This window comes from Scyliorhinus torazame, chromosome 1, assembly GCF_047496885.1.
Source record: "Scyliorhinus torazame isolate Kashiwa2021f chromosome 1, sScyTor2.1, whole genome shotgun sequence".
Lineage (NCBI taxonomy): Eukaryota > Metazoa > Chordata > Chondrichthyes > Carcharhiniformes > Scyliorhinidae > Scyliorhinus > Scyliorhinus torazame.
In genome coordinates this window covers 393,350,531-393,377,176 of record NC_092707.1, presented here as the reverse complement: position 1 = coordinate 393,377,176, position 26,646 = coordinate 393,350,531, and the positions used below count along the sequence as shown (strand labels likewise).

General features: G+C 46.1%; 1 protein-coding gene across 4 annotated transcripts in view; it reads right to left on the bottom strand.

Annotated features, from left to right (window-relative positions):
• Positions 1-26,646, bottom strand: part of wdr27 (WD repeat domain 27) — a 775,220-nt gene that overhangs the window by 720,134 nt on the left and 28,440 nt on the right. For all 4 annotated transcript variants that reach the window (XM_072513118.1, XM_072513130.1, XM_072513116.1 and 1 more), the window contains 6 exons: positions 15,422-15,473; positions 15,219-15,289; positions 8,884-9,007; positions 4,716-4,884; positions 1,906-2,006; positions 1,613-1,677 (listed from right to left, as the gene is read on the bottom strand). In XM_072513118.1, the coding sequence (XP_072369219.1) occupies positions 1,613-1,677; positions 1,906-2,006; positions 4,716-4,884; positions 8,884-9,007; positions 15,219-15,289; positions 15,422-15,473 (582 nt within the window). The remainder of the gene's footprint in view (positions 1-1,612; positions 1,678-1,905; positions 2,007-4,715; positions 4,885-8,883; positions 9,008-15,218; positions 15,290-15,421; positions 15,474-26,646) is intronic.

The window sequence follows — 26,646 nt, the reverse complement described above, 5'->3', positions numbered from 1 at the left end:
CTTTGGGGGTTCAGGAAGTGAGTTATTCTTTGCAGAATTCCCAGCCTCTAAGCTGTTCTTGTAGCCACGGTATTTCTAGGGTTGGTCCAGTTCAGTTTCTGGTCCATGGTAACCCCCAGGATGTTGATGATTGTAAAGCCATTGACTGTCAAGAGGAGATACTTAGGTTCTCTCTTGTTGGAGATCGTCATTGCCTGGCACTTGTGTGGCTTGAATGTTACATGCCACTTATCAGCCCAAGCCTGAATACTGTCCAGGTCTTACTGCATGTCATGCAAGAAATGGCTCACTCTTATTCTTAATATACTTGTTCTCTGGGTCACCCAAGAATGAAGAACATTTCTGGTCTGCTTTATTAAAGTTTATTTTCAACGTAACTAGGTTAGTTACTGTTTTGTGTAAGATAGTCTCTTGCGTATTTTTGGGTATATGTGTGACATTTGGTTGACATAATTCTACAAATACTGCTCTTCTTTTGTCAGGAATACACACCAGCCCGGAACAACTCTAAAGCCATTCAAAAATGGCGGGTGGAGTCCAATTCCAGGATTCCTGCCGCCATTCACCATGCCTGACAGCCCCTGGCGTGAGATATGGATGCGGGTAGCGAGCCCGCACCCTGAATTCCCAACCCAGCCGGCCCTAATGCAGGTATAGGCTTCTCTGAGATTCTCCAGAACTTTTGTGAAGTTGGGCCTCCTTTTCCATGCATGCCTCAATCCCGTCTCATCACTCGCCCGCTCCCGTGACCGCCAATACTCTGCTTCAGGGTGGGCCTGACTCCATACCACCCCTGCCCTTCCACCCCACCAAAACCTCTGAACCACCAAAACCCCTGAAACAAAGACTGTATTCTGGGGAAGATTTCACCAAAGCTGGTCCAGCAAGGTCGGGAGATTTCCCAACCTGCCTCAGTACCCAAGATCCAGCCCTTTCTCAGTTCTATTTACCGTTGGGTCTCCCCACACCAACCAGTGTCATTGTCTTACCTTGGCTCCCAGTCTGGTAAAATTTCCCATTTAAAATGTTCAGCATTATTTTCCATTAGCCTCCACCTTCCCTATCTCTGTAACCTTCTCCAGCCATACAACACTCCAATAATTTTGCATTCCCCCAACAACAGCTTCCTCAGCTTCCTTAATCTCCTTCACGCAACCACTGGCGACTGTAGCACCTGCTGCCTCGGCTCTTGTTCTGGAATACCCTCCCCAATCCTCTCAGCCTCTCCTCTTTTAAGATGCTCCTTAAAACCTATCTCTTTTACAAAACATTTGATCACCTGTCCTAATATCTCCTAAGCATGCTCCTGTGAAGTGCCTTGGGACGTTTTAATTATGTTAACAGAGATATATGATTGCAAGTTGTTATTTTTATGATGGAGATGGAGGGAGGATCATTGACAGAAAGTCAGCATCCATCAATCCACAGTGTTACTTGCCTAGCTACAACCGAACACATTACTGCACTGACATGTATTTATCTCCAATGGGAATACAATACGTGTTCTGTGCAAATATACCTGTATTAGGTGGCAGTTGGAATATATACAAAATTTAAAATGGTATATGTCATACATTTCCTGTTGAAGAGATATTTAATCATTTTCTCTTGCCTTGTCAGTACTTCTACTTCCTATTGCACAAGATCCAGCTGTCTGAATGCTTAACTCAAGATGATCTGAAAAAGGATATTATATGCAATTAACATAACTGAGATTTTTAAGCATCTTAAAACAAACAATGTAATATGAAATAAGACAAATTATTTCAGTAAAACTGCAAGTGGTTGAGTATTTTAAATATACTGAACCAAAGTAAATTAAATAATTAAATATTGGAACCACAACGAGTAAGACTTGAATGGACCATATGCATAAATAAGGTGCAAACATGTTATAAAAATTACCTTCAAACTGCACAGTAGCATCGAGTTCACCTGTGGCCAAATTGATATTGAATAAGCCATTTATTGTCCCTACCCACAGGCTGCTGGAGCCTTCTGTAAAACTGAATTAGAAAGCAAATAATAATATAAACAATTAAAACTGTCAAAGTAAACAGAACAGCAAAATCATAGAATCAATTAATGATACAGCAGCAATGGCCAACAATGTTCCTGATTACATTAAGCCTCATATCTACAAATGTCACAAGATATTTTGAGTTTGTAGTGACTGTCTGACAGTAGACTCATTTTACGGTGAATGGCAAAGTGACAGCGCTCACTGCTGACCACGAAGAAAGCTACCCACAAAGATCTAGCGATCTCTGTGATGTGGGGAGGGGATTCGTTGCTTCCCTCCCACTGAAATCGGGAAGGCCTCATCGGGCAGAGAATCCTGCACTGGCCCAAAATCGGGATCGGCACCAGGTGACAGACCAGTCCCAAATTTCCGGTCCCGCCCCACCGGCCAGAACAGGCTTCCCACCCTGCGCCAGCGGGAACACGTAAATAGCTCATATGCATTCATCTGAATGCGACTGATGGGCTGGGAGCCCGATCTCCACCTCCCCGTGATGCTCCGACACCCCTGGCGAGTACTCCATCAGGCAGGCTTTGGTCCAAGTCATGACAAGCGCTGTCCTGGCATGATGGACCCCGAGGGGATTCAAAGAGGTCAGTCTATTGCCCATGTCCCGCTCTGTCGTTGAAAGGCTGCAGAGGGTCCCCCAAGTGTCCCGGGGTTGGGTGGGCTCATGCTGAGGGTAAGGGATTGACCTCAGGACTTCCCCCAGGATGGGGGTCCCATGTCTGGACTGTCCCTCCTAGCCCTAGGTAACCTGAAGATGACTCTTGGCATGGTGATCTCAGGCAGCCATGAGAATCCCAGCTCAATGATGCTCCAAGCGCCAGTGGGAACTACCCCAGTTTTCTCCTTGCCAGGAGAACTTAGTCCTGAAACCAGAGATTCTAGCCTGTGGATTTTCTCTTTTCCGGTGTCAGTCTTTTACCAAATTAACAGATATATACAGGTGTGCAGCTATAATGTTGTCATCAAATGGTGTGGGCAGCCAATCACACTGAAGTATTCTCACAGACAGCAAACCAGGAAAAAATACTGAATCCCTTCATTTTAATTTTTTAATTAAATGGTAGGAAAATATGCGCATGATTATGGTGGCAGATTAGGGTAGAAGCTAAAGTATTATACACAAACTCTAAAATTATTATTTCAAAGTGTGGAATTTCTTATCATATGGAGAAATTTTATATTCAACAAATATAAGATTACTCTTTCAGAGCAGGTGAGCATATAGAGCAGTAATTATAAACTCAGTACACCCATTAAAAACCCAGTTACACACCAATCGACAATGTATAACTTATCCAAGAGTTCGTTTGGCAAGGCTAATAGCATAAGTGTAATTACTTGTCAATTCAATGGTTTCTAATTGATTTATTTCCGGCAGGGAAACCTAACAGCACACACTCAGAATCACTGGCAACAACTTCTGCTACTCATGTCAGAGGAGTAATAACAGCTATCCCTGACAGTTTTACCATCATTACAACCTCAAAGTCTGGGCCATGGTTGCTTGAGTATAGGTTCATGCCCAAGTTATCTGATTGTTTTTAAAATATAAAATAACCGGTCATAAAGAAATAAAAATAAATGGCATTTTTTCTAATTGATTCATGTTCCTTTTTTTCGAAAAACAACTAATCAGATATTAGCTCCCTTCCAGCTGACACAATAGTTCCAGACTGGTAGCCCATCAAAAATAGACAAAGAGGCAACCAAAAGTCCAAACTCACCTCCACAGATTGTCCAAGTTACTTTCCCACCTGTACCTTTGACCCAAGACTCACAACCTCATCTTTCACTGACGTCTTTGCTGTAAATTTCCACTCTGAAAAACATCTCCTCTTATCTATCACACTCCACACACTCCTAGTTGCACCCCAATCTCATTTTTTCCACTGACTCACTGTCCAGCCTTCACATTGCATTTCAAAGAGGCCAGGGACAAGACCTCCCTTCCTTGGTCTGCGAGCATGGCCCTGTTCATCCTGTCGAAGAATATTACAAGGGGAGGATTGACAGATGGAAACTCCAAATCAAACTTCACAGCATGATTTAACAGAGTCACTCCATTCAACAGGATCTGAATATCATTGGCCTGTGAATGTAGAAGAAGAAATGTTTGTTTATTCCATCTGTAGGAATAGATTTTCAAGATCAGCGTGACTGAAACAAACCTGATACACATACACTCGGTTCGAGTGAGAGTATTCCAGTGAACTGACTGCGGAAAGAGCTTCAACCATTTACACAGTCTGAAAAAACATCACATCATCAAAAGTGGGGAGAGGCCGTACACATGGGCAGCATGGTAGCACAGTGGTTAGCACAGTTGTTTCACAGCTCCTGGGTCGCAGGTTCGATTCCCGGCTTGGGTCACTGTCTGTGCAGTCTGAACGTTCTCCCCATGTCTGCGTGGGCTTCCTCCGGGTGCTCCGGTTTCCTCCCACAAGTCCCGAAAAACATGCTGTTAGGTCATTTGGAAATTCTGAAATCTCCCAGTATACCTGAACAGGTGGCGGAATGTGGCGACTAGGGGCTTTTCACAGTAACTTCATTGCAGTGTTAATGTAAGCCTACTTGTGACAATAAAGATTTTTTATTACTATTATCGATATGGCTGAAGTGTAAAGGTATTAAGGGAAAATACTTTCATATTCAAACCTTTTAATGACAAAAGATACATACATACCTTGGGTCCTTTTTCAGTAAACTACATAATAAATATTCACAATGACACATTCTGAGGATTGGAAGCTCAATGCAAGCACGTGGTCCACTTTCCAAATCATTACTATTGACATAGGGTGAAGAATACTGCAGATTCTTACAATTACTCAGACTGCTCATACAATTGACATCTGTAAATAGAAAAATGATTAACAATACATCCACAAAAGGCATAAAATGTGAATTATGAAAGTTGGATAGCAGGTCCAATCAAAAATAGTGGACACAGCCTATTCCGAAACGATTAGTATGGGTTTCCAAAAATCAGGTAAAGAGGTAGGTCTTAAAGGAAGAGGTGAAGATTGAGAGGCAGTAGATTATAGGGAGTAAGTTCCAGAGTGCATGGTCAATCAACTTCAAGTCAACATTGGTAGAGCAAAGAAAGAGAGATACACATGTTTGTGGAATGGAGACGTCAGGAGCAGTTATAAGGTTTCAGGATGCTATTAAGATGGGAAGGGGCAAAGGCATAAAGGGATTTGAAAATGAGGATGAGAATTGTAAATTTGAAATATTGGGGTACTGGGTAGACCGGGGTAATAGGTGAGGGAGACCTGCAGCAGGATACAGGCACCAGAGTTTGAGGTGAGCTGCAGTTTATGGACGATCAAGGATGAGGGGATGAGAGGATTGGAATAGTCATGTCTGGTGATGACAAAAGTGTAGATAACAGTTTTGGCAATTTGACCAGAGATGGTCAACATTACAGAGGTTGTCGGGTTGGAAACTCAACTGAGGACAGGAGGCCGGAATTTTCGAGCTGTTCACACTGATGGGATCTTCCAGTCCTTAAGGCTAGGAGGGGTGCATTCAACGGGAAACCCTGTTGACAATGGCAGGACCAGAAGATCCCATGATGTCACACCACGCGGGTGGGGGAAGAGGCATCGTGGGCGGATGTTAAGGTGTCAATCCCATTAATTAGATTAAATTGTAAATTAAATTTCTGGGTGTGAACCTGATTATGTCACCAGCGGGGGGAGGTGTGGATGATTTCAAACCGAGATCTTGCTTGCGCAAATCCCTGTTTTGGCTGCTCACAAGATTTAGCAGTCATTATGGGATTTGTGCCTGAGGCTAACACAACCGCTAGATCGCGGCCATAGTCTTGCATGACAGAGGCAGTGGAGGCATCAGAAGCTAGGCCGAGCTGAGAGCCATTGGGTATTTGTGGCTTTTTGGATGATGCCACCAAGGAGGAACATGCAGATAAGGCAACCGAGAATCTGTTGAGACTCCAGAGGTAATGGTACAGGATAATAAGCCATTGTTGGAGATGCCCCGGGTACAATCAGATAACAAGAAGTGGAACTAGATAATGGTAGTCCCATTGAGTTGGACAACACAAAAAAGCGTTGGAGAATGGTAGTGTGTTGCACCATGTTAAAGAATCCAGAGAGATCAATGAGGACAATGAGGGATAATTAACCAGTCGTAGTCACACAGGATGCCATTTCTGATTTTCTTTCATTCACTGCTCCTGAACATTGACAATGACATCGGAAGAATCCAGAACCCCGTACCTTGTTAATTGTTTGTGCAGATTATTTAAGAAACCCATTTAAGTAATAGGCACCGGAAGGAGACTTTTTTTTGTCCATACATGAAGCACTTTGCAATTTTCTCCAGTGAATTTAATCTGCCGCCTATCTGCACAATTTCCAAATATATCCTAATTATTCTGTCGCTTATCCTGCTCAATTCTGGAGTCTGCCACCTTCATTAATCATAGAATCATAGAATCATAGAAGTTTACAGCATGGAAACAGGCCCTTCGGCCCAACCAGTCCATGCCGCCCAGTTTTTACCATTAAGCTAGTCCCAGTTGCTCGCACTTGGCCCATAACCCTCTATACCCATCTTACCCATGTAACTATCTAAATGTTTTTTAAAAGACACAATTGTACCCGCCTCTACTACTACCTCTGGCAGCCCATTCCAGACACTCACTACCCTCTGAGTGAAGAAATTGCCCCTCTGGGCCCTTCTGAATCTCTCCCCTCTCACCTTAAACCTATGCCCTCTAGTTTTAGACTCCCCTACCTTTGGGAAAAGATGTTGACTATCTACCTTATCTATGCCCCTCATTATTTTATAGACCTCTATAAGATCACCCCTAAGCCTCCTACGCTCCAGGGAAAAAAGTCCCAGTCTATCCAGCCTCTCCTTATAACTCAAACCATCAAGTCCTGGCAACATCCTAGTAAATCTTTTCTGCACTCTTTCCAGTTTAATAATATCCTTTCTATAATAGGGTGACCAGAACTGCACACAGTATTCCAAGTGTGGCCGTACCAATGTCTTGTACAACTTCAACAAGACGTCCCAACTCCTGTATTCATTGTTCTGACCAATGAAACCAAGCATGCCGAATGCCTTCTTCACCACCCTGTCCACCTGCGACTCCACCTTCAAGGAGCTATGAACCTGTACTCCTAGATCTCTTTGTTCTATAACTCTCCCCAACGCCATACCATTAACTGAGTAGGTCCTGGCCTGATTCGATCTGCCAAAATGCATCACCTCACATTTATCTAAATTAAACTCCATCTGCCATTCGTCGGCCCACTGGCCTAATTGATCAAGATCCCGTTGCAATCCTAGATAACCTTCTTCACTATCCACTGTGCCACCAATCTTGGTGTCATCTGCAAACTTACTAACCATGCCTCCTAAATTCTCATTCAAATCATTAATATAAATCACAAATAACAGTGGACCCAGCACCGATCCCTGAGGCACACCACTGGTCACAGGCCTCCAGTTTGAAAAACAACCCTCTACAACCACCCTCTGCCTTCTGTCGTCCAGCCAATTTTGAATCCAATTGGCAACCTCACCCTGGATCCCGTGAGCTTTAACCTTCTGCAACAACCTACCATGCGGTACCTTGTCAAAGGCTTTGCTAAAGTCCATGTAGACAACGTCTACTGCACTGCCCTCATCTACCTTCTTGGTCACCCCCTCAAAAAACTCTATCAAATTTGTGAGACATGATTTTCCACGCACAAAGCCATGCTGACTGCCCCGAATCAGTCCTTGCCTCTCTAAATGCTTGTAGATCCTGTCTCTCAGAATACCTTCTAGCAACTTACCTACTACAGACGTTAGGCTCACCGGTCTGTAGTTCCCAGGCTTTTCCCTGCTGCCCTTCTTAAACAAGGGCACAACATTCGCCACTCTCCAATCTTCAGGCACCTCACCTGTGGCTGCCGATGATTCAAATATCTCGGTTAGGGGACCCGCAATTTCCTCCCTAGCCTCCCACAACATCCTGGGATACATTTCATCAGGTCCCGGGGATTTATCTACCTTGATGCGCTTTAAGACTTCCAGCACCTCCTCCTCTGTAATATGCACACTTCTCAAGACATCACTATTTATTTCCCTTAGTTTCCTAACATCCATGCCTTTCTCCACCGTGAAAACCAATGAGAAATATTCATTCAGGATCTCACCCAACTCTTGTGGCTCTGCACATAGATGTCCTTGTTGATCCTTAAGAGGCCCTACTCTGTCCCTAGTTACTCTTTTCCCCTTTATGTATCTGTAGAATCTCTTTGGATTCTCCCTTGCATTATTTGCCAAAGCAATTTCATGTCCCCTTTTTGCCCTCCTGATTTCCCTCTTAACTCTATTTCGACAATCTCTATACTCTTCAAGGGATCCACTTGATCCCAGTTGCTTATGTACGTCATATGCCTCCTTCTTCTTTTTGACCAGAGTCTCAATATCTCGAGTCATCCAGGGTTCCCTAGCCCTTCACTCTAAAGGGAATGTGCTTACCCTGCACCTAAATCCTATAGCATTTACAGATTTAGTCACTGTGCTCGTGACACCCAGCGCCGGATCATTGATAAAGAAATTCTCCTTGTTCAGGTAGTATCCTCGATTATTCCAGGGTCATTGAACCACATCTTATACCATGATTTCACTGCAGGGCAGCGCGAGGAGGCAGCACCAAGTCTACCACAGCGGAATGGTGATTGAACCCCGTGCTGTTGGCACTACTCTGGACCACACACTAGCTGCTCTAGTCAACTGAACTAACCAGGTCCCCCATCAAAATATTAAACAAAACAATAATGCTGAGAAGAGTGAGGTCAAAATAATTGAATCTAATTCAGTACCTGAATTTTCTGTTAATCTGACTTTCTGATGGATTCTACAGGAGTACTTCTGCTGTTCTTTTTGTAGATCAATGTGCAGCACACGGCGACACTGCTGCTTGTCCAGTAAAGTGAAAACATCCAACTGCAAGAAGCAATTTAGGATTAGTTATTAAAACATAAAATATGATCAGAAAATAACAGATGACTATCTCTAGCTGTAGTTATTATACAAATAAGTGTCTGATCCATATATTGTATATAAATCCTTGACAAATTGCTTAAAGAAACTGTTAAGGAAAGAACCACTCAATTACCCTCTTCTTTTCTATAGCATATCATTTCAATTCCTTTTGGTGACATCGTAACATTAAAATCAGAACTTTAAAAATACTTCATTTTCCACTCATCAACCCTGTGCTCCCTGACCCACACTGACTTCAGGTTAAGCAATGCCTCGATTTTAGAATTCTCATCCTGTTTCCAAATCCCTCCATGGTCTCACATTTCTTTGTCTGTAAAATCTCCTCGAGCCTCCCAAGTCTCCAAGGTATCTCCATTCTTCCAATTCCGGCCTCTTGTGCACCCCCATGTTTTATCATTCCATCATTGGTAGATGTGCCATCAACTGCCTGGGTCCTAAGCTCTGGAATTCCCTCCCGAAACTTTTGCTCCCTCTCTTTTTTTCCTTTAAAACTTATCTGATTGACCAGGTTTGTGGTCATCTGCCCCAGGGACCCCTCATGTGGCTCACATTTTGTGGCATGATGTCACAGTGAAGCGATTTGGGATGTTGCGTTACATTGCAGGTGTATGTTGGGATGTCATAATAATAATCTTTATTCTCACAAGTAGACTTACATGAACACTGCAATGAAGTTACTGAGAAAAGCCCCTGGTCGCCACATTCCGGCGCCTGTTCGGGTAAACAGAGGGAGAATCCAAAATGTCCTATTCACCTAATGATATGCTATAGAAAAGAAGAGGGTAACAGCACATCTTTCGGGACTTGTGGGAGGAAACCGGAGCGCCAGGACAAAACTCACGCAGACACAGGGAGAACGTGCAAACTCCGCACAGGCAGTGAGCCAAGCCAGGAATCGAACCTGGGACCCTGGCGCTGTGTAGCAACAGTGCTAACCATTGTGCTACCGTGCTGCCCATTATGAAAGGCATTGTGCAACTGCAATTCTTTCCAGCTTTTTACATCAGAGGAAGGAAGTTTTAGCACCAATAAAGCGCACAACAGTACCAGCCAGTACTACAAATATAGGCCGGAATTCCCCGACCCAGCACCGGGTCGGAGAATCCCGGGGGGGGGCCGATTCACGCCAGCTTCCCCATTCTCCGGCGCCGATTCTCAGGTGCCCGCAAGATTCTCGCCGCACTGTTCATTGACAGCGGCAACCCCGGCGATTCTCCAGGCCCCGATGGGCCTAGTGGCCAACAGGTTTGGCCGAGTCCCGCCGGCGTGGGTTACTCACGGTCCCACACGGCGGTACCAGGAAGGTGAGTGTGCGGGGGCCATCCTGGAGGGGCGGCATGGGGATCTGACCTGGGGGGGAGCCCCATGGTGGCCTGGCCCGCAATCGGGGCCTACCTATCGGTGGGCGGGCTCGTTCCGTGGGGGCCTACTTTACTCCGTGCCTGGCCCCTGTAGGGCTCCGCCATATTGCCCGGGGGCCGGTGAGGAGAAGGGAACCCCCGCGCATGCGCGGAAATACGCCGGCCATAGCGCACCTGCGTGGAAATACGCCGGCCGTTCCACGCATGCGCGGAATCACGCCAGCCATTCCGCACATGCGCGGAATCACGTCGGCTGTTCCACGCCGGCTGGAGCTGCGTGATCAGTCCGGCACCAATCTAGCCCCCTAGGAAGGGGAGCATTCCCCATTATCGGGGGGGGGTCGTTGATGCCGGAGTGGTTGGCGCTGCCTTTCACGCCGCCGTTGGGGCACAGCCCCATTATTAGAGAAACCCGCCCATAAATTTCCCAAACAGGCAGTTTCCAATTGACATACAGGGCTTGAAGCTGTGCTGAATTATGGGCTGAATTCTCCGACGACGGGATTCTCCATTTTGCCGGCAGCCCGGGGGTTTCCCGACAGCGTGGGGCTGCTCCACAATGGGAAACCCCATTGACCAGCCGGCGAAACGGAGAATTTGGATGACGATCCGCAAATCTGGTGCGGCAGAACGGAGAAACCCTCCCCATGTTCTTCTCTATAAATTGGCTGAATGACAGATTCCATTAACGGCCTAAGCTGAGGACCTCATTGTTCGTTTTTAATTCAAGGGAAACAACTGTTTCTATTTACATGCACAATGAAAAGTTTTCTGTGTGAGCTTTTCCTGCTGTGTGGTTGACTGCTACAAAACATGACACTAATGTATATGATATAGCAACAAAATCATGGGTGTATAAAGAGGGATGCAAAACAGACAGAACTGCATTCGAATGTAACAGGCTAGATATCCAATTACTGAAGTGCCATACTGTACAGGTTAGAATTGGCACAGTGCCACACACTTAAGCAAATCAGACGTCTCCAAATACAATATGCGAGTGCTTCTTTAAATATCTTCTATTCACTTTATAGAAACCAGAGCCTTTTCTCTTGTTCTACCTTTTTCACACCTATCGTCTGTGGTATTGCTCTTTGTAAGCTGTGATGAATGTAGAAAGTTGTTATGTGCTATATGATTGGTCAGTGTCACAATCTTACAAATTGCAAATTGTTGGCTTCTCAAACGAGAGTCCTAAAAAAGTGGAAGGTTTTTGGGGGGGGTTTCGGGAAGCACAACAGAAATTCATTCCAAGGAGGAGGAAACATGCTAAGGGGAGGACAAGGCATCCATGGCTGACGAAGGAAGTCAAGGACAGCATAATAGCTAAAGAAAAAGCATACAAAGTGACGAGAATTAGTGGGAAGCCAGAGGATTGGGAAGCCTTTAAAAGCGAGCAGAGGACAACTAAAAAAGCAATAAGGGGGGAGAAGATGAAGTATGAGTGCAAGCTCGCTAGTAATATAAAGGAAGATAGGAAGAGTATTTTTCAATATATCAAAGGTAAGAGAAAGGCAAAAATAGACATTCGACCACTGGAAAATGTGGCTGGAGAAGTAATGATTGTAAACAAAGAAATGGCAGATGAATTGAATAGTTACTTTGCATCAGTCTTCACAGTGGAAGACACCAGTGGGATGCCAGAGCTCTAGGAGAACCAGGGGGCAGAGGTGAGTGCAGTGACCATTACTAAGGAGGAGATTCTGGGGAAATGAAAAGGTCTGAAGGATAAATCACCTGGACCGGATGGACTACACCCCAGGGTTCTAAAAGAGATAGCTCAGGAGATTGTGGAATCATTGGTAATGATCTTTCAGGAATCACTGGAGGCAGGAAGGGTCCCAGAGGACTGGAAAGCGGCTAATGTAACATCCTGTCTAAGAAGGGAGGGAGGCAGAAAATGGGAAATTATAGGTCGGTTAGCTTGACTTCGGTCATTGGTAAGATTTTAGAGTCCATTATTAAAGATGAGATCGCAGGGTACTTGGAAGTGCATGATAAAATAGGACTGAGTCAGCACGGCTTCGTCAAGGGGAGATCATGTCTGACAAATCTGTTACCTTTGAGGACATAACAAGGAGGCTAGACAAAGGAGAACCAGTGGCCGTGTAGGAGGCTGTTAAATACATTAAGAGCCTATGGTGTTAAGGTAAGATCCTGGCATGGATAGAGGATTGGCTGACTGGCAGAAGGCAGAGTGGGGACAAAGGGGTCTTTTTCAGGATGGCAGCCGGTGACTAGTGGTATACCTCAGGGGTCGGTGCTGGGACCACAACCTTTTCACATTGATACAAAGATCTGTAGAGAGGCAGATAGTATTGAGGAAGCAGGCTGGCTGCAGAAGGACTTGGGCAGGCTAGGAGAGTGGGCAAAGAAGTGACAGATGGAATACAATATTTTCTAAATGGGAAGATGCTTAGAAAATCAGAAGCACAAAGGGACCTGGGAGTCCTTGTTCACGATTCTCTTAAGGTTAACGTGCAGGTTCAGTCGGCAGTTAAGAAGGCAAATGCAATGTTAGCATTCATGTCGCGAGGGCTAGAATACAAGACCAGGGATGTGCTTCTGAGGCTGTATCAGGCTCTGGTCAGACCCCATTTGGAATATTGTGAGCAGTTTTGGCCCCATATCTAAGGAAGGCTGTGCTGGTATTGGAAAGGGTCCAGAGGAGGTTCACAAGAATGATCCATGGAATGAAGAGCTTGTCGTATGAGGAACAGTTGAGGACTCTGGGTCTGTACTCATTGGGAGTTTAGAACGATATGGGGGGATCTTATTGAAACTTACAGGATACTGCGGGGCCTGGATAGAGTGGATGTGGTGAGGATGTTTCCACTTGTCACAAAAACTAGAAGCAGAGGACACAATCTCAGACTAAAGGGACGATCCTTTAAAACAGAGATAAGGAGGAATTTCTTCAGCCAGAGGGTGGTGAATCTGTGGAACTCTTTGCCGCAGAAGGCTGTGGAGAACAAGTCACTGAGTGTCTTTAAGACAGAGATAGATAGGTTTTTGATCAGTAAAGGGATCAGGGGTTATGGGGAGAAGGCAGGAGAATGGGGATGAGAAAAATATCAGTCATGATTGAATGGCGGAGCAGACTCGATGGGCCGAGTGGCCTAATTCTGCTCCTATGTCTTATGGTTATGCTGTGACAATAAATGTTCCTGCTTTGAGGAAGTCGTAAAGGCAATTTTAAAATAAGTTTGAACATTTGCAGGGGCTCTTCGTGGAGACAGAGTAGCATGTCTTTTGGATTTGTTTCTGGAAAATAAATATAACTGAATGGTTTGGCTTAAATACATATGTTTAAATGCAATACTTTTATTTTGAACTTTTTCTGCTATTTATAACCAACATTTCTTTTGCGGGTTGTTTTTGAGTATGGAGTTGAGTATAAATGAAAGAAATACAGATGGTGTAACCATTTAGCATAATTTACAAAATGGAACGACTAAATAATTTCATGATGCAAATTTTCATCATGTCTTGCAAATAACATACTACATTGGCTACATAAACAACTCTTTGGATTAAGTATGCTGCACTGTTTAGTACCTCAAAGAGGTTAACTCCTGCTTGATGTTTTGTTGAAACAAACAAACTCTGATACTTTCACTGCTTGTAAATTAGATTTTCTTGGGAATTTGTCAGTAATGTTCCATGGACATACAAATGTGCAAGAGGAAGTGAGGCCTATAAACTGGAAGTCCTGGCATGCTCCGTGAATACCCTGTCTTGCTGTCAATCACAAATATTTCTTGAGTTACAGACACAGGCCTGCAACCTTATCAAATCTCTTTTCGCTGAGAATCATAGCGCTTGAAAATTCCACGAACTCCAGTTCTAAGTTTCAACACACAAATCCCTGATATTGTTTGACATATTTTAAAATGCTAATGCACTGGTAATTCTAATAATTTTGTGAACTATACTGTGTATTAATATATTTATAATGTCACAGTTTGTCATTTCCAGTTACACATTACTCGGTATAGCCAGAGTTCAACTGTGTATTAATGTATTTATAATGTCACAGTTTGTCATTTCCAGTTACACATTACTCGGTATAGCCAGAGTCCAACTTGGTTTCTGGAGCAAGTTCATTGGTTCTTTCAATTTCTGACGATTGAATATTTTCCTGCATTCTTACCTGTTTTCATTGGGAATTTATTTGTACACTTTGCCTATCTTTGATTGGCACTCTCCCTATCTGTTCCATTGTGATTCGTTGCAATTTTATGAATATGAAATTTGAGCAGAACAAGAGAAAGACGTACTTTACATACAAGGTCTGATGGCTAAGGTGTGATATTTGAAATGTAACAGGAGCAGGGCGGATTATTGGATAGGTACACATAAGCAGATAAATAAAAGAGTCCAAGAAAATTCCAGGTTAACCTGAAGATTGAAAACAAATTTGATATCTAGTGTGAGGGCACCTATATTCACTGATTAGCATAGCACGGTGGCACAGTGGTGAGAACAGCTGCCTCACGGCACCGAGGTTCCAAGTTCGATCCCGCCTCTGGGTCACTGTCCGTGTGGAGTTTGCACATTCTCCTCGTGTTTGCGTGGGTTTCGCCCTCACAACCCAAAGATGTGCAGGGTAGGTGGATTGGTCACGCTAAATTGCCCCTTAATTGGAAAAAATGAATTGGGTACTCTAAAAAAAACATTTTTTTAATTAATTGATTAGCATTTACTCCATCAGACAAAAATCTGAAAACATTTTCCTGTCGTTTGTACAATATTTTAGGAATTTTACACAAATATATCACTGCTCTTACTTGTCCATTAGCAGATCCAGTAATAAACTGATTAGTTCTGTTGTCCATGCACAGGCTTAACAGAGGAGAGCCTAGATAAAAATAAAACGCAGAATTCATGTCAAGATTTATATCATCAGATATATGGCTCAGAAATGATTACGAGTTGAACAATCCACACACCTTCATCGATGAACGATTTAGTAAGACAAATGTAAACCTACCTGATAAAACTGCCGACTGATACAGCAATGCATTACTGGTGAAATCCCAAACCTATAAATAAAAAAAAGAGAAATGTCATTGCTACAGAATAATGGGCGCGATTTAGCGGCCTCGTCACATCTGACTTTACGCCGGGTCAAGGCCGTTTAAACTCACGAGAGACCCCGCAAGATTTTGCGAAATCCCGCGAGACATCGCAATCTGGACCTCGCCTTCACTGGCCATGATCCAGATTTGCATATTTAAGTGAGCCATCAGGTTCATTTAAATATGCGTTCCCGGGATTCTCCCGCCGCCCAGGACCGAACAGCTGCACCTGGGAAACTCGCCAGGGCACTCTTAAGTATGGTTTCCACAAACGTGGACCAGTCACAATGGCATGGAGGGGGTCTCCCAGGCCATTAGAAGCTCCCAGGTGGTCGGGCACAGGGCAGGGTGGCACCCTGGCACACCCTCTGGTACCTGGGCACCTTGGCATGGCCTGCCTGGCACCCTGATAGTGCTACCCAGGAACCCTGCAGTGCCACCCAGGTGCCAGGTTAGCATTGCCAGGAATCAGGCTTGGGGGCCTTACCAGGTGGAGCGGGTTGCGTGGGTGTCCCTGGTGGTCTCCCCAAGGTTGGGGGGAGTGGGGAGGGTCAAAAACAAGGAGGGGGGAGGGAGCTGAAAGGGAGGGGGCAGCCAGACAAAATGGTGCCCTGATCTGTGAGGAGCCTTTCCTGCTGGGCTCCCCAGCAGGACATGACTCAAGTGCAGCCTCGGCAGAGATAAACTTCCCGAGGCCAGAAAATGGCAAAGTGACGTTGAATAGTGGGGTGTTTCTCGGTGTTTCTCAGCAGCAGAGAAACACCCCACTAAACGTGCCCAAAACCAGACATAGATTGTTTTCCGCTGAATCGCGTCTAATGTTTATTACGCTGCACAGTCATGTATTATAAATTTCAAAGTCAAAGGGGAGTTATTTTTTTAAAGGATAGATGGCTTAAAAGAAACTTTCAAAGGTCTTACCATGCCCTAAGAGGGCATTGGCGACTATGGCCTTCCATTGGATTGGTCCATGATTACTCTTGGTAAAGCATTGCATAGTCTCTGCAATGTGGCTGACCATAAAACTCTCCTCACCTTTACTGCCTGCCTCAGGTGTATTGGAAGGATTTACGGGTTGATAATCAACCTGTTTAGCCGCATCATAAACGCACCTTCTGTGTCCATCAAATCTTGAAGTGGGGACTTGAACCTAGAGTTTCTGGCCCAGAGGTAGGGACACTACTACTGGGCCACATGGCCGACAGATTTTATATCATCATTCCTAATTCATTAGTGCCCTAAACCCTGTGCAATTCAAGCAGGACACTAGAATGGCAAAGCTTGAGGAGAAAACTAGTTTTGTCCCTATGCCTCGTCATCCTAATTTAGGCACATTGTAGGTGCCAATCAAGCACGACAATGCCTGTCGGAGCCTAATTCATTTTAACCAATGTCAAGGCTCACAATTAAACCAGGTGGATCAGTGGGGCAGAGGTGGGTTGTGGGGCTAGCAGTTATCTGCAGTTCAATCTTGAGACCTTGCTACTGTGCAACAATTAATTAAAGACTGAAGCTATGAGGGAAGAATTGTTCTTGCTGTTGTGTGCAGACACATATTATATGGTCTTTCTGAATGCGTTTAGAATTCTACTGCACGCTACAACCAAAGCTGCTCTTCCTTAAATATTTCTTAACCTCCACTTCAGAAAAATGCCTCTTACTAGACATTACGAGGCTGAATGAAACCATCAGTTAGCCTGAATCATGGTGGCTTTATAATGTGGATTTGCACCAACTACAAACTGGTGAATGAATCATCAAATTAATTGCAAGTAGCAATGCTAAAGCAACTCCAAATAGCAGCATAAAGAGAAAGCATGTTTGCACAGGAGGCAGAAGCAGCCATCTTTTCAGGCCTCTGGGAAGCTCCTGGAACCATTCTACACCAGTGAAGTGTTATGTGCTCAAAGTACCTGTCCAGCTATGAAGATCAATATGGTCTTAAACTGTGGCTTAAGAACTGTGCACGCAAGCGTTTGTGATGTCCTGCAGCATTAGGATCCATTATGTAAATAAAAGCAATTTCTAAATGTTATAACCTGCCTACTTACGATTGGCTAGGGACTAATGACTATCCCACAATCCTATGGGAGTGTGAACTTCCCCAATGAGGGGGGCGGAGAAACTCCTAGTATAAATAAGCTGGCCAGTTCAGGAACCAGCAGGAAGGAGAAGGTAGCAAGGGAAGTTACAGCCACTGTTATGTATATATTGTTATAGTAAATAAACGTTATTATTTTGTATCCTTAAAGCTCGTGCTGGATTCTTCGTGGCCCTTACAAAACTGGCGACGAAGGTAAAAGTGAATAGCTGTCTACACTGCTGAAGCCACCTCCCTGGATTTTTGTTGGATACAGGTTGGAAGTTGTTTTCTATTATACCATGCCTCTGTACGGACGTTTGGATGTTTTTGATGCTGCGCTGGAAAGCTGGAACCAGTACACACAACGGATGCGTTACTATTTCCGGGCAAACAATATCACTGAAAACGAGCGCCAGGTGGTCATATTGCTCCCCGCCTGCGGGCCGCATACGTTTGGGGTGATTAGGAGCCTTACGTACCCAGCTGCGCCGGACACCAAAACGTTTGATGAACTTGTGAATATAGTGGGGCAACACTTTAACCCAACCCCGTCCACGATAGTCCAGCGTTACCGGTTTAATACCGCTGAGAGGACCCCTGGAGAATCCCTTGCCGATTTTTTATCCAGGCTATGCGGGATTGCGGAATACTGTGACTATGGTGAGACCTTGTCAGAAATGTTACGTGACCGTTTGGTTTGCGGTATTAACAATGCAGCAACCCAGAGAAAGCTGTTAGCGGAGCCAACATTGACTTTTCAACAGGCAATACAAATAGTCTTGTCCCGAGAGAGCGCAGAGCGAGGAGTACAGGAGCTACAGGGAATGGAAGTGCATGCCTTGGGGCGCAACCCTTTCCGCCCAAAAACGTCCCCCCCGCACTCCTGCGGTACCTTGGGCGAGGCAACGACCGGACCGACGCCAGTGGCCATCGGACATTCCTCCCCGAAGGGAGCCTTCTCCAGAGCCAATGGATGAGGAGCCATGTCCGTGTCAGACTTGTAGGCGCCGACCCCGTCGCGGACGGCGGTCCTGGGGACGCCAGAGGCGCCGTCGTTCCGACCGAAACTGGGACCAGCCCAGGGGCCGTAACTGGGACCAGCCCAGAGGCCGTACCTTCCATGTGGATGAACCTGCGGCGACCACTCCTGAGGATGTGGAGACGGAGGACGACTGCCTGCAGCTGCATTGTGTGGCAGCTCCCCGTGTGGCCCCCATTAAGGTGACAGTATGGGTCAATGGCCACCCGCTGGAGATGGAGTTGGATACTGGCGCAGCGGTCTCCGTGATCGCCCAGAGGACATTCGACCGCATCAAGCAGGGTATACAGACCCTTACATTAACTGACTCACAGGCCAGGTTGGCTACCTACACGGGGGAACCACTGGACATTGCAGGAACTACAATGACCCCTGTTGTCTATGGACGCCAGGAGGGGCGTTTCCCACTTATCGTAGTGCGTGGCCATGGGCCCAGCCTGTTGGGTCGGGACTGGTTGCGCCATTTGCGGTTGCAATGGCAGCACATCCTCCAAACAGTTTCTGGAGGGTTGACTGAGGTGCTAGGACGATACCCAGAGGTATTCCAGCCTGGTTTGGGGAAAATAAAAGGGGCCGTAGCCCGTATCCAAGTTGAACCAGGAGCCACGCCGCGCTATTTCCGGGTGCGCCCAGTGCCTTACGCTTTGCTCGAGAAGGTAGAAGGGGAGCTCACTATTTTGGAGAGTTTGGGTATTATCAGGCCCGTCCGTTTTGCTGACTGGGCAGCACCAATTGTACCAGTAATGAAGCCAGATGCCACAGTTCGCTTGTGTGGCGACTATAAACTTACAGTGAATACAGTTTCCCAACTCGACCGATGCCCAATGCCTCGCATAGAGGATCTCTACGCGAAACTTGCAGGTGGACTCTCATTCACAAAATTAGATCTGAGTCACGCCTACCTGCAGTTGGAGCTGGACCCTGCCTCCCGACCATATGTAACAATTAACACACACCGGGGCCTGTATGAATATACACGATTGCCCTTTGGAGTATCCTCTGCCTGCGCAATTTTTCAACGTGTTATGGAGGGCATTTTGAGAGGTTTACCACGTGTGGCTGTCTACCTAGATGACGTGTTGATTACAGGGACGTCAGAGCAAGAGCATTTGGAAAATCTGGAGGCTGTCCTTAGACGCCTTTCGGAGGCTGGAGTCCGTTTACGTCACACAAAGTGCGTATTTCAGGCAAAAGAAGTAGTCTAGGTTATCGGGTGGACCGCGAGGGTCTGCACCCCGTCGCAGAGAAGGTGCGTGCAATTCAACATGCCCCCACCCCGACTGACACTTCGCATCTTCGTTCTTTTCTCGGTCTCGTAAACTATTACGGGAAGTTCCTCCCCAATCTGGCAACTACGCTGGCCCCCTTGCACCTGCTGCTAAAGAGAAATCACACCTGGGTTTGGGGTCAGCCGCAAGAAACCGCTTTCCGGCGGGTAAAGCAACAATTGTCGTTGTCTGGGTTACTAACCCACTATGATCCGGGAAAGCCTTTGCTCGTCACATGTGATGCATCCCCGTATGGTATTGGGGCTGTCCTGTCCCACAAGATGGAGAACGGGGCCGAGCGACCGATAGCTTTCGCCTCCCGCACATTGACTGCAGCGGTTAAAAAGTACGCGCAGATCGAGAAGGAGGGCCTGGCAGTGGTTTTTGCGGTGAAACGCTTCCACCAGTATGTGTACGGCCGCCATTTCACTATTGTGACAGATCATAAGCCCCTGCTGGGACTCTTCAGAGAGGATAAGCCAATACCGCCCATTGCTTCTGCACGGATCCAGCGCTGGGCTTTGTTGCTTGCTGCATATGAGTATTCTCTGGAGCACAAACCAGGTACGCAGATAGCAAATGCCGACGCACTGAGCCGATTGCCTTTATCGACCGGCCCCATGTCGACCCCCACGACCGGTGAGGTGGTTGCAACCCTAAATTTTATGGACACCTTGCCTGTCACGGCATCACAGATCCGTGAGTGGACCCAGACGGAGCCAGTCTTGTCAAAGGTTCGGCACATAGTCCTGTATGGTGGGCAGCATAGACAGCTCCCAGGCGAGTTGCAGGCATTTTCCTCCAAGCTGTCAGAGTTCAGCGTGGAAGACGGCATCCTCTTGTGGGGGACGCATGTGATTGTCCCGGAAAAAGGCCAGGAGCTGATATTATCAGACTTGCACAATGGGCATCCGGGCGTGACCAAGATGAAAATGTTGGCCCGGAGTTATGTCTGGTGGCCAGGCCTCGACACCGACATTGAGAAGGTGGCCCAAAACTGCTCCATTTGCCAGGAGCATCAGAAGCTTCCGCCGGCCGTGCCCCTACATCACTGGGAATGGCCAGGGCAGCCTTGGGCACGCTTACATGCAGATTTCACAGGCCCTTTTCAGGGATCCATGTTCCTTCTACTAATTGACGCCCAGTCCAAATGGCTGGAGGTGCATAAGATGCAGGGGACAACGTCCTGCGCAACAATTGAAAAGATGCGTTTATCATTTAGTACGCATGGCCTCCCCGAGGTGCTGGTCACGGATAATGGCACTCCATTCACGAGTGAGGAGTTTGCTAGGTTTACAAAGATGAACGGCATCCGCCATATCCGCACTGCCCCTTACCACCCGGCTTCAAATGGGTTGGCAGAGCGTGCAGTGCAAACATTCAAAAGAGGCCTAAAGAAGCAGTCTTCCGGATCAATGGACACGAGACTGGCTCGCTTTTTGTTTACGTACAGGACCACCTCCCATGCAGTGACTGGGGTAGCTCCCGCAGAACTCCTAATGGGCCGAAGACTTCGCACCCGCCTTAGTATGGTCTTCCCGGACATTGGCGCAAAAGTACACCGCACACAAGAACGGCAGGGATAGGGATTGTCACGGCATCGTCCAATTCGGCAGTTTGCGCCCGGTGACCCAGTATTCGTGCGGAATTTTGCTGGTGGTGCCCAATGGGTTCCTGGTGTAATCTTTCGCCAAACGGGCCCTATATCTTACCAAGTGCAAGCCCAGGGTCGTCTCCAGCGAAAACATGTAGACCACGTCCGGTCCAGAAGATCATCCCCTCAAAAGATTCCCCGCCCCCGGAGCTCATTTCAACAGCCGCAAAGACCAGAGACAAGGGAAGGTAGTCCTCAAAATCTTCCACTGGTGCCTCACTCGAAGCCTGCGCAGGTCGTTATGGGACCGAATGGAGATAGAGACGCTGACATGACGGAGGCAGCAGACTCTGACTCCGAGATGGAGATACAGGATGCATCAGAGGGGGAATCCTCGGGTCCACAGGCCGTGGATGTACAACCGCGCCTTTCATCACGGAAGCGCAGGTCTCCGTCTCGTTACACGCCGCCTGATCCAGCGCCGCGTGCAAATGGCGTCCGGCCTGCAGCCAAACGAGTTCGACGCCTTCCTTCGCCAGGGTTTTCGGTGGATTCCTTGGACTTTGGGGGGGAGGGATGTTATAACCTGCCTACTTACGATTGGCTGGGGACTAATGACTATCCCACAATCCTATGGGAGTATGAACTTCCCCAATGAGGGGGGCGGAGAAACCCCTAGTATAAATAAGCTGGCCAGTTCAGGAACCAACAGGAAGGAGAAGGTAGCAAGGGAAGTTACTGCTACTGTTATGTATATATTGTTATAGTAAATAAACGTTATTATTTTGTATCCTTAAAACTCGTGCTGGATTCTTCGTGGCCCTTACAAAACTAAAACAACCATGTGGCCACCTAAGATGGCGTCCTGCAAAGGATGCCGGGAGAAATGGCCAAGTTCGTGGACAAGCAGGCTGCAGTTCAAATAAACACTAAAGCTGCAGCCCAGACTCTTACAATACACAGGAAAAGGCCATCTCCAGGTCATCCCAGGACAACAGGATTAAATGTTAATTTCAGTCAGCTAACAGACACAACGGCACCATCTTCTTTATTTGGAAGGGCCTACGTGCCCTGGACACCTACAGACATGGCCTGTAAGGGCACGCTTCACCATCAAGGTGGCAGACCTTGATTGGACTTTATCAATGAGGGTGATCGAACCCTGATCGATTGATTGGTGGTCCACCTGGGACCGCCCAAAAGGGCGCGGAATCTACAGGGATAAAAGATGCTGCACAGCCCTATGATCTGTACAGCAGCAACCAAACAACTGTGACCTTCACCAGCCAACGCGAGGACGATTATCACCCAACAAACAGAAGGAAGGCCTGAGCCAGGAACAGACCAGACCAAGGACCGAACATTGAGGACTGCAAGATACAGGAAAACAGATAACGGCCCATATCTGTCCGGTACTTGTCAGTCTGAAGTTAAGTTAAGGTCTTGTATGAACTTGCTCTGTAGTATAATTTATGTTGTGAGTGTGATTGTATAACAATAACATTGAGTGCACGTGAATAAATATTGATTGTTTGAAGAAACAGACTTGCAGTCATTTGACCAGCGTATACGGGTTAAGACACACTGTGGTTTCGCAACAAATTGAATTGTGCTTCAAAATTGCTTCCTGAGTTGATTCTGTGAGACACTGGTAATGGATCATGGGAGTTGATTTGATAAATAGGTTGCAGCTGGGGCTGGTTTAGCACAAGTGGGCTAAACAGCTGGCTTGTAATGCAGAACAATGACAGCAGCGCGGGTTCAATTCCCGTACCGGCCTCCCCGAACAGGCGCCAGAATGTGACGACTCGGGACTTTTCACAGTAACTTCATTGAAGCCTACTTGTGACAATAAGCGATTATTATTATTAACTCTCTTTCTGAATTAAAAACAAGGAAGTGATGCTAAATCCCTTACAAGACTATGACAAGAGTATGAAAATGAAAAATGAAAATCACTTATTGTCACAAGTAGGCTTCAAATGAAGTTACTGTGAAAAGCCCCTAGTCGCCACATTCCGGCGCCTGTTCGGGGAGGCTGTTACGGGAATTGAACCGTGCTGCTGGCCTGTCTTGGTCTGCTTTCAAAGCCAGCGATTTAGCCCTGTGCGTGTATTCCTCAATTCCCTATTCTGTGGAGAATACTGGAAGCATGTAAAGGGTACAGGAGGAATGATTTCAGGAAAGGCTTCAAAATAAAATTTTTCACTGGACAATGAAGATTAAGTGGTGAATCTAATCGCAGTTTTCAACTAAACAAAAGGGTTCAAGAAGGTTGTGACAGACTGGTAGGTGAGTGAGCATAGGGAACGAAATTTAACTTGTACCCAAGTCAGGATATTTTTTCAATAGAACAATAGAACATTACAGCGCAGTACAGGCCCTTCGGCCCTCGATGTTGCGCCAACCTGTAAAACCAATCTAAAGCCCATCTACACTATTCCATTATCATCCATATGTTTATCCAATGACCATTTAAATACCCTTAATGTTGGCGAGTCCACTACTGTTGCAGGCAGGGCATTCCACGCCCCTACTACTCTCTGAGTAAAGAACCTACCTCTGACATCTGTCCGATATCTATCTCCCCTCAATTTAAAGCTATGTCCCCTTGTGCTAGCCATCACCTTCCGAGGAAAAAGGCTCTCACTGTCCACCCTATCTCATCCTCTGATCATCTTGTATGCCTCTATTAAGTCACCTCTTAAACTTCTTCTCTCTAACGAAAACAGCCTCAAGTCCCTCAGCCTTTCCTCATAAGATCTTCCCGCTATACCAGGCAACATCCTGGTAAATCTCCTCTGCACCCTTTCCAATGCTTCCACATCCTTCCTATAATGCGGCGACCAGAACTGCACGCAATACTCCAAATGCGGCCGCACCAGAGTTTTGTACAGCTGCAACATGACCTCATGGCTCCGAAACTCAATCCCTCTACCAATAAAAGCTAACACACCGTACGCCGTTTTAACAACCCTATCAACCTGGGTGGCAACTTTAAGGGATCTATGTACATGGACTCATCCACACTACCAAGAATCTTACCATTAGCCCAGTACTCAGTATTCCTGTTACTCCTTCCAAAATGAATCACCTCACACATTTCTGCATTAAACTCCATTTGCCACTTCTCAGCCCAGCTCTGCAGCGTATCAATGTCCCTCTGTAACCTGCAACATCCTTCCACACTGTCCACAACTCCACCGACTTCAGTGTCATCTGCAAATTTACTCACCCATCCTTCTATGCCCTCCTCCAGGTTATTTATAAAAATGACAAACAGCAGTGGCCCCAAAAAAGATCCTTGTGGTACACCACTAGTAACTGAACTCCAGGCTGAACATTTCCCATCAACCACCACCCTCTGTCTTCTTACAGCTAGCCAATTTCTGATCCAAACCACTAAATCACCCTCAATCCCATGCCTCCGTATTTTCTGCAATAGCCTACCATGGGGAACCTTATCAAACACTTTACTGAAATCCATATACACCACATCAACTGCTTTACCCTCATCCACCTGTTTGGTCACCTTCTCAAAGAACTCAATAAGGTTTGTGAGGCACGATCAACCCTTCACAAAACCATGTTGACTATCCCTAATCAAATTATTCCTTTCTAGATGATTATAAATCCTATCTCTTATAATCCATTCCAAGACTTTGCCCACAACAGAAGTAAGGCTCACTGGTCTATAGTTACCGGGGTTGTCTCTACTCCGCTTCTTGAACAAGGAGACAACATTTGCTATCATCCAGTCATCTGGCAGCATTCCTGTAGACAATGACGACATAAAGATCAAAGCCAAAGGCTCTGCAATCTCCTCCCTAGCTTCCCAGAGAATCCTAGGATAAATCCCAACCGGCCCAGGGGACTTATCTATTTTCACACTTTCCAGAATTGCTAACACCTCCTCCTTATGACCCTCAATCCCGTCTCGTCTCGTAGCCTGTATCTCAGTTTTCTCCTCGACAACATTGTCTTTTTCCTGTGTGAATACTGACGAAAAATATTCATTTAGCGCCTCGCCTATCTCCTCGGACTGCACGCACAACTTCCCACTACTATCCTTGACTGGCCCTACTCTTGCCCTAGTCATTCTTTTATTCCTGACATACCTATAGAAAGCTTTAGGGTTTTCCTTGATCCTACCCGCCAAGGACCTCTCATGTCCCCTCCTGGCTCTTCTTAGCTCTCTCTTTAGGTCTTTCCTGGCTAACTTGTAACTCTCAAGCGCCCTAACTGAACCTTCACGTCTAGGTGGAATTTCTCTGCACTCAAGACAAATTGGATCTCAGATCTCACTAAGTTGGAACTACGTGAACCGTAAGCGCTAAAAGATTGTCCTGAGGCAGTTTGCTGCGTAACAGCTGTGACAACCCACAGTGCGGCTCTCACATTGAATCAATTCTGTGGTGTAGGGCTGCCAGCTGCAGTCTTCAGAATTTTTGTGGAGACAGGAAGAGCACCCCTGCTCCTTCTGTAGCTTTCATACAATCATAGGCGGATACAGTGTAGAGGTGCTTGTGTCAGTTTTCTGTATGAGTCATCTCGTGAATCTTGCTCTCCTAATCTTCTCCCATAACCCTGCAAATCTTTCCTTTTCAAGTAAATAATTTAAAAATGTATTCTTACACAGGGCTGGAGCTTTCCGGTCATTAAAACTGGTGGGATCTTCCCATCCCATGGAAGGAAAACCCCGCCACGGGTTTCCTGGAGGCCTGGGATGCATTCAACAGGACCAGAAGATCTCACCACCAACCCATGACACTGCCAGGTTCCCGGGTTGCTCGGATAAATCCTGCCCAGGATGTGGGCGTTGCTGGCTAAAGACCAGTATTTGCTGCCTGACCCACTTTGCTTTTGCAAAGGTGTTGGTGAGCTGTCTTCTTGAACCACTGCTGTCCATGTGGTATAGGTGCTGTTAAGAAGGGGAATATACAATTCTATTTTAAAAGTTACGACTGAACCTGTTTTCACCATCGTTTTCAGGCAGTGCAATCTGCTTCCGCCACCCTTTCAGAGAGCACTGTAGATCAGAACAACTTTCTTTGTGAACGAAAATGTATCTCCTCCATTGCTTTTTTGACGTTTATATTAAATGTGTCCTAGTTACCCATCCACCTTCCAGTGGAAAAAAGGTTCTCCCTATT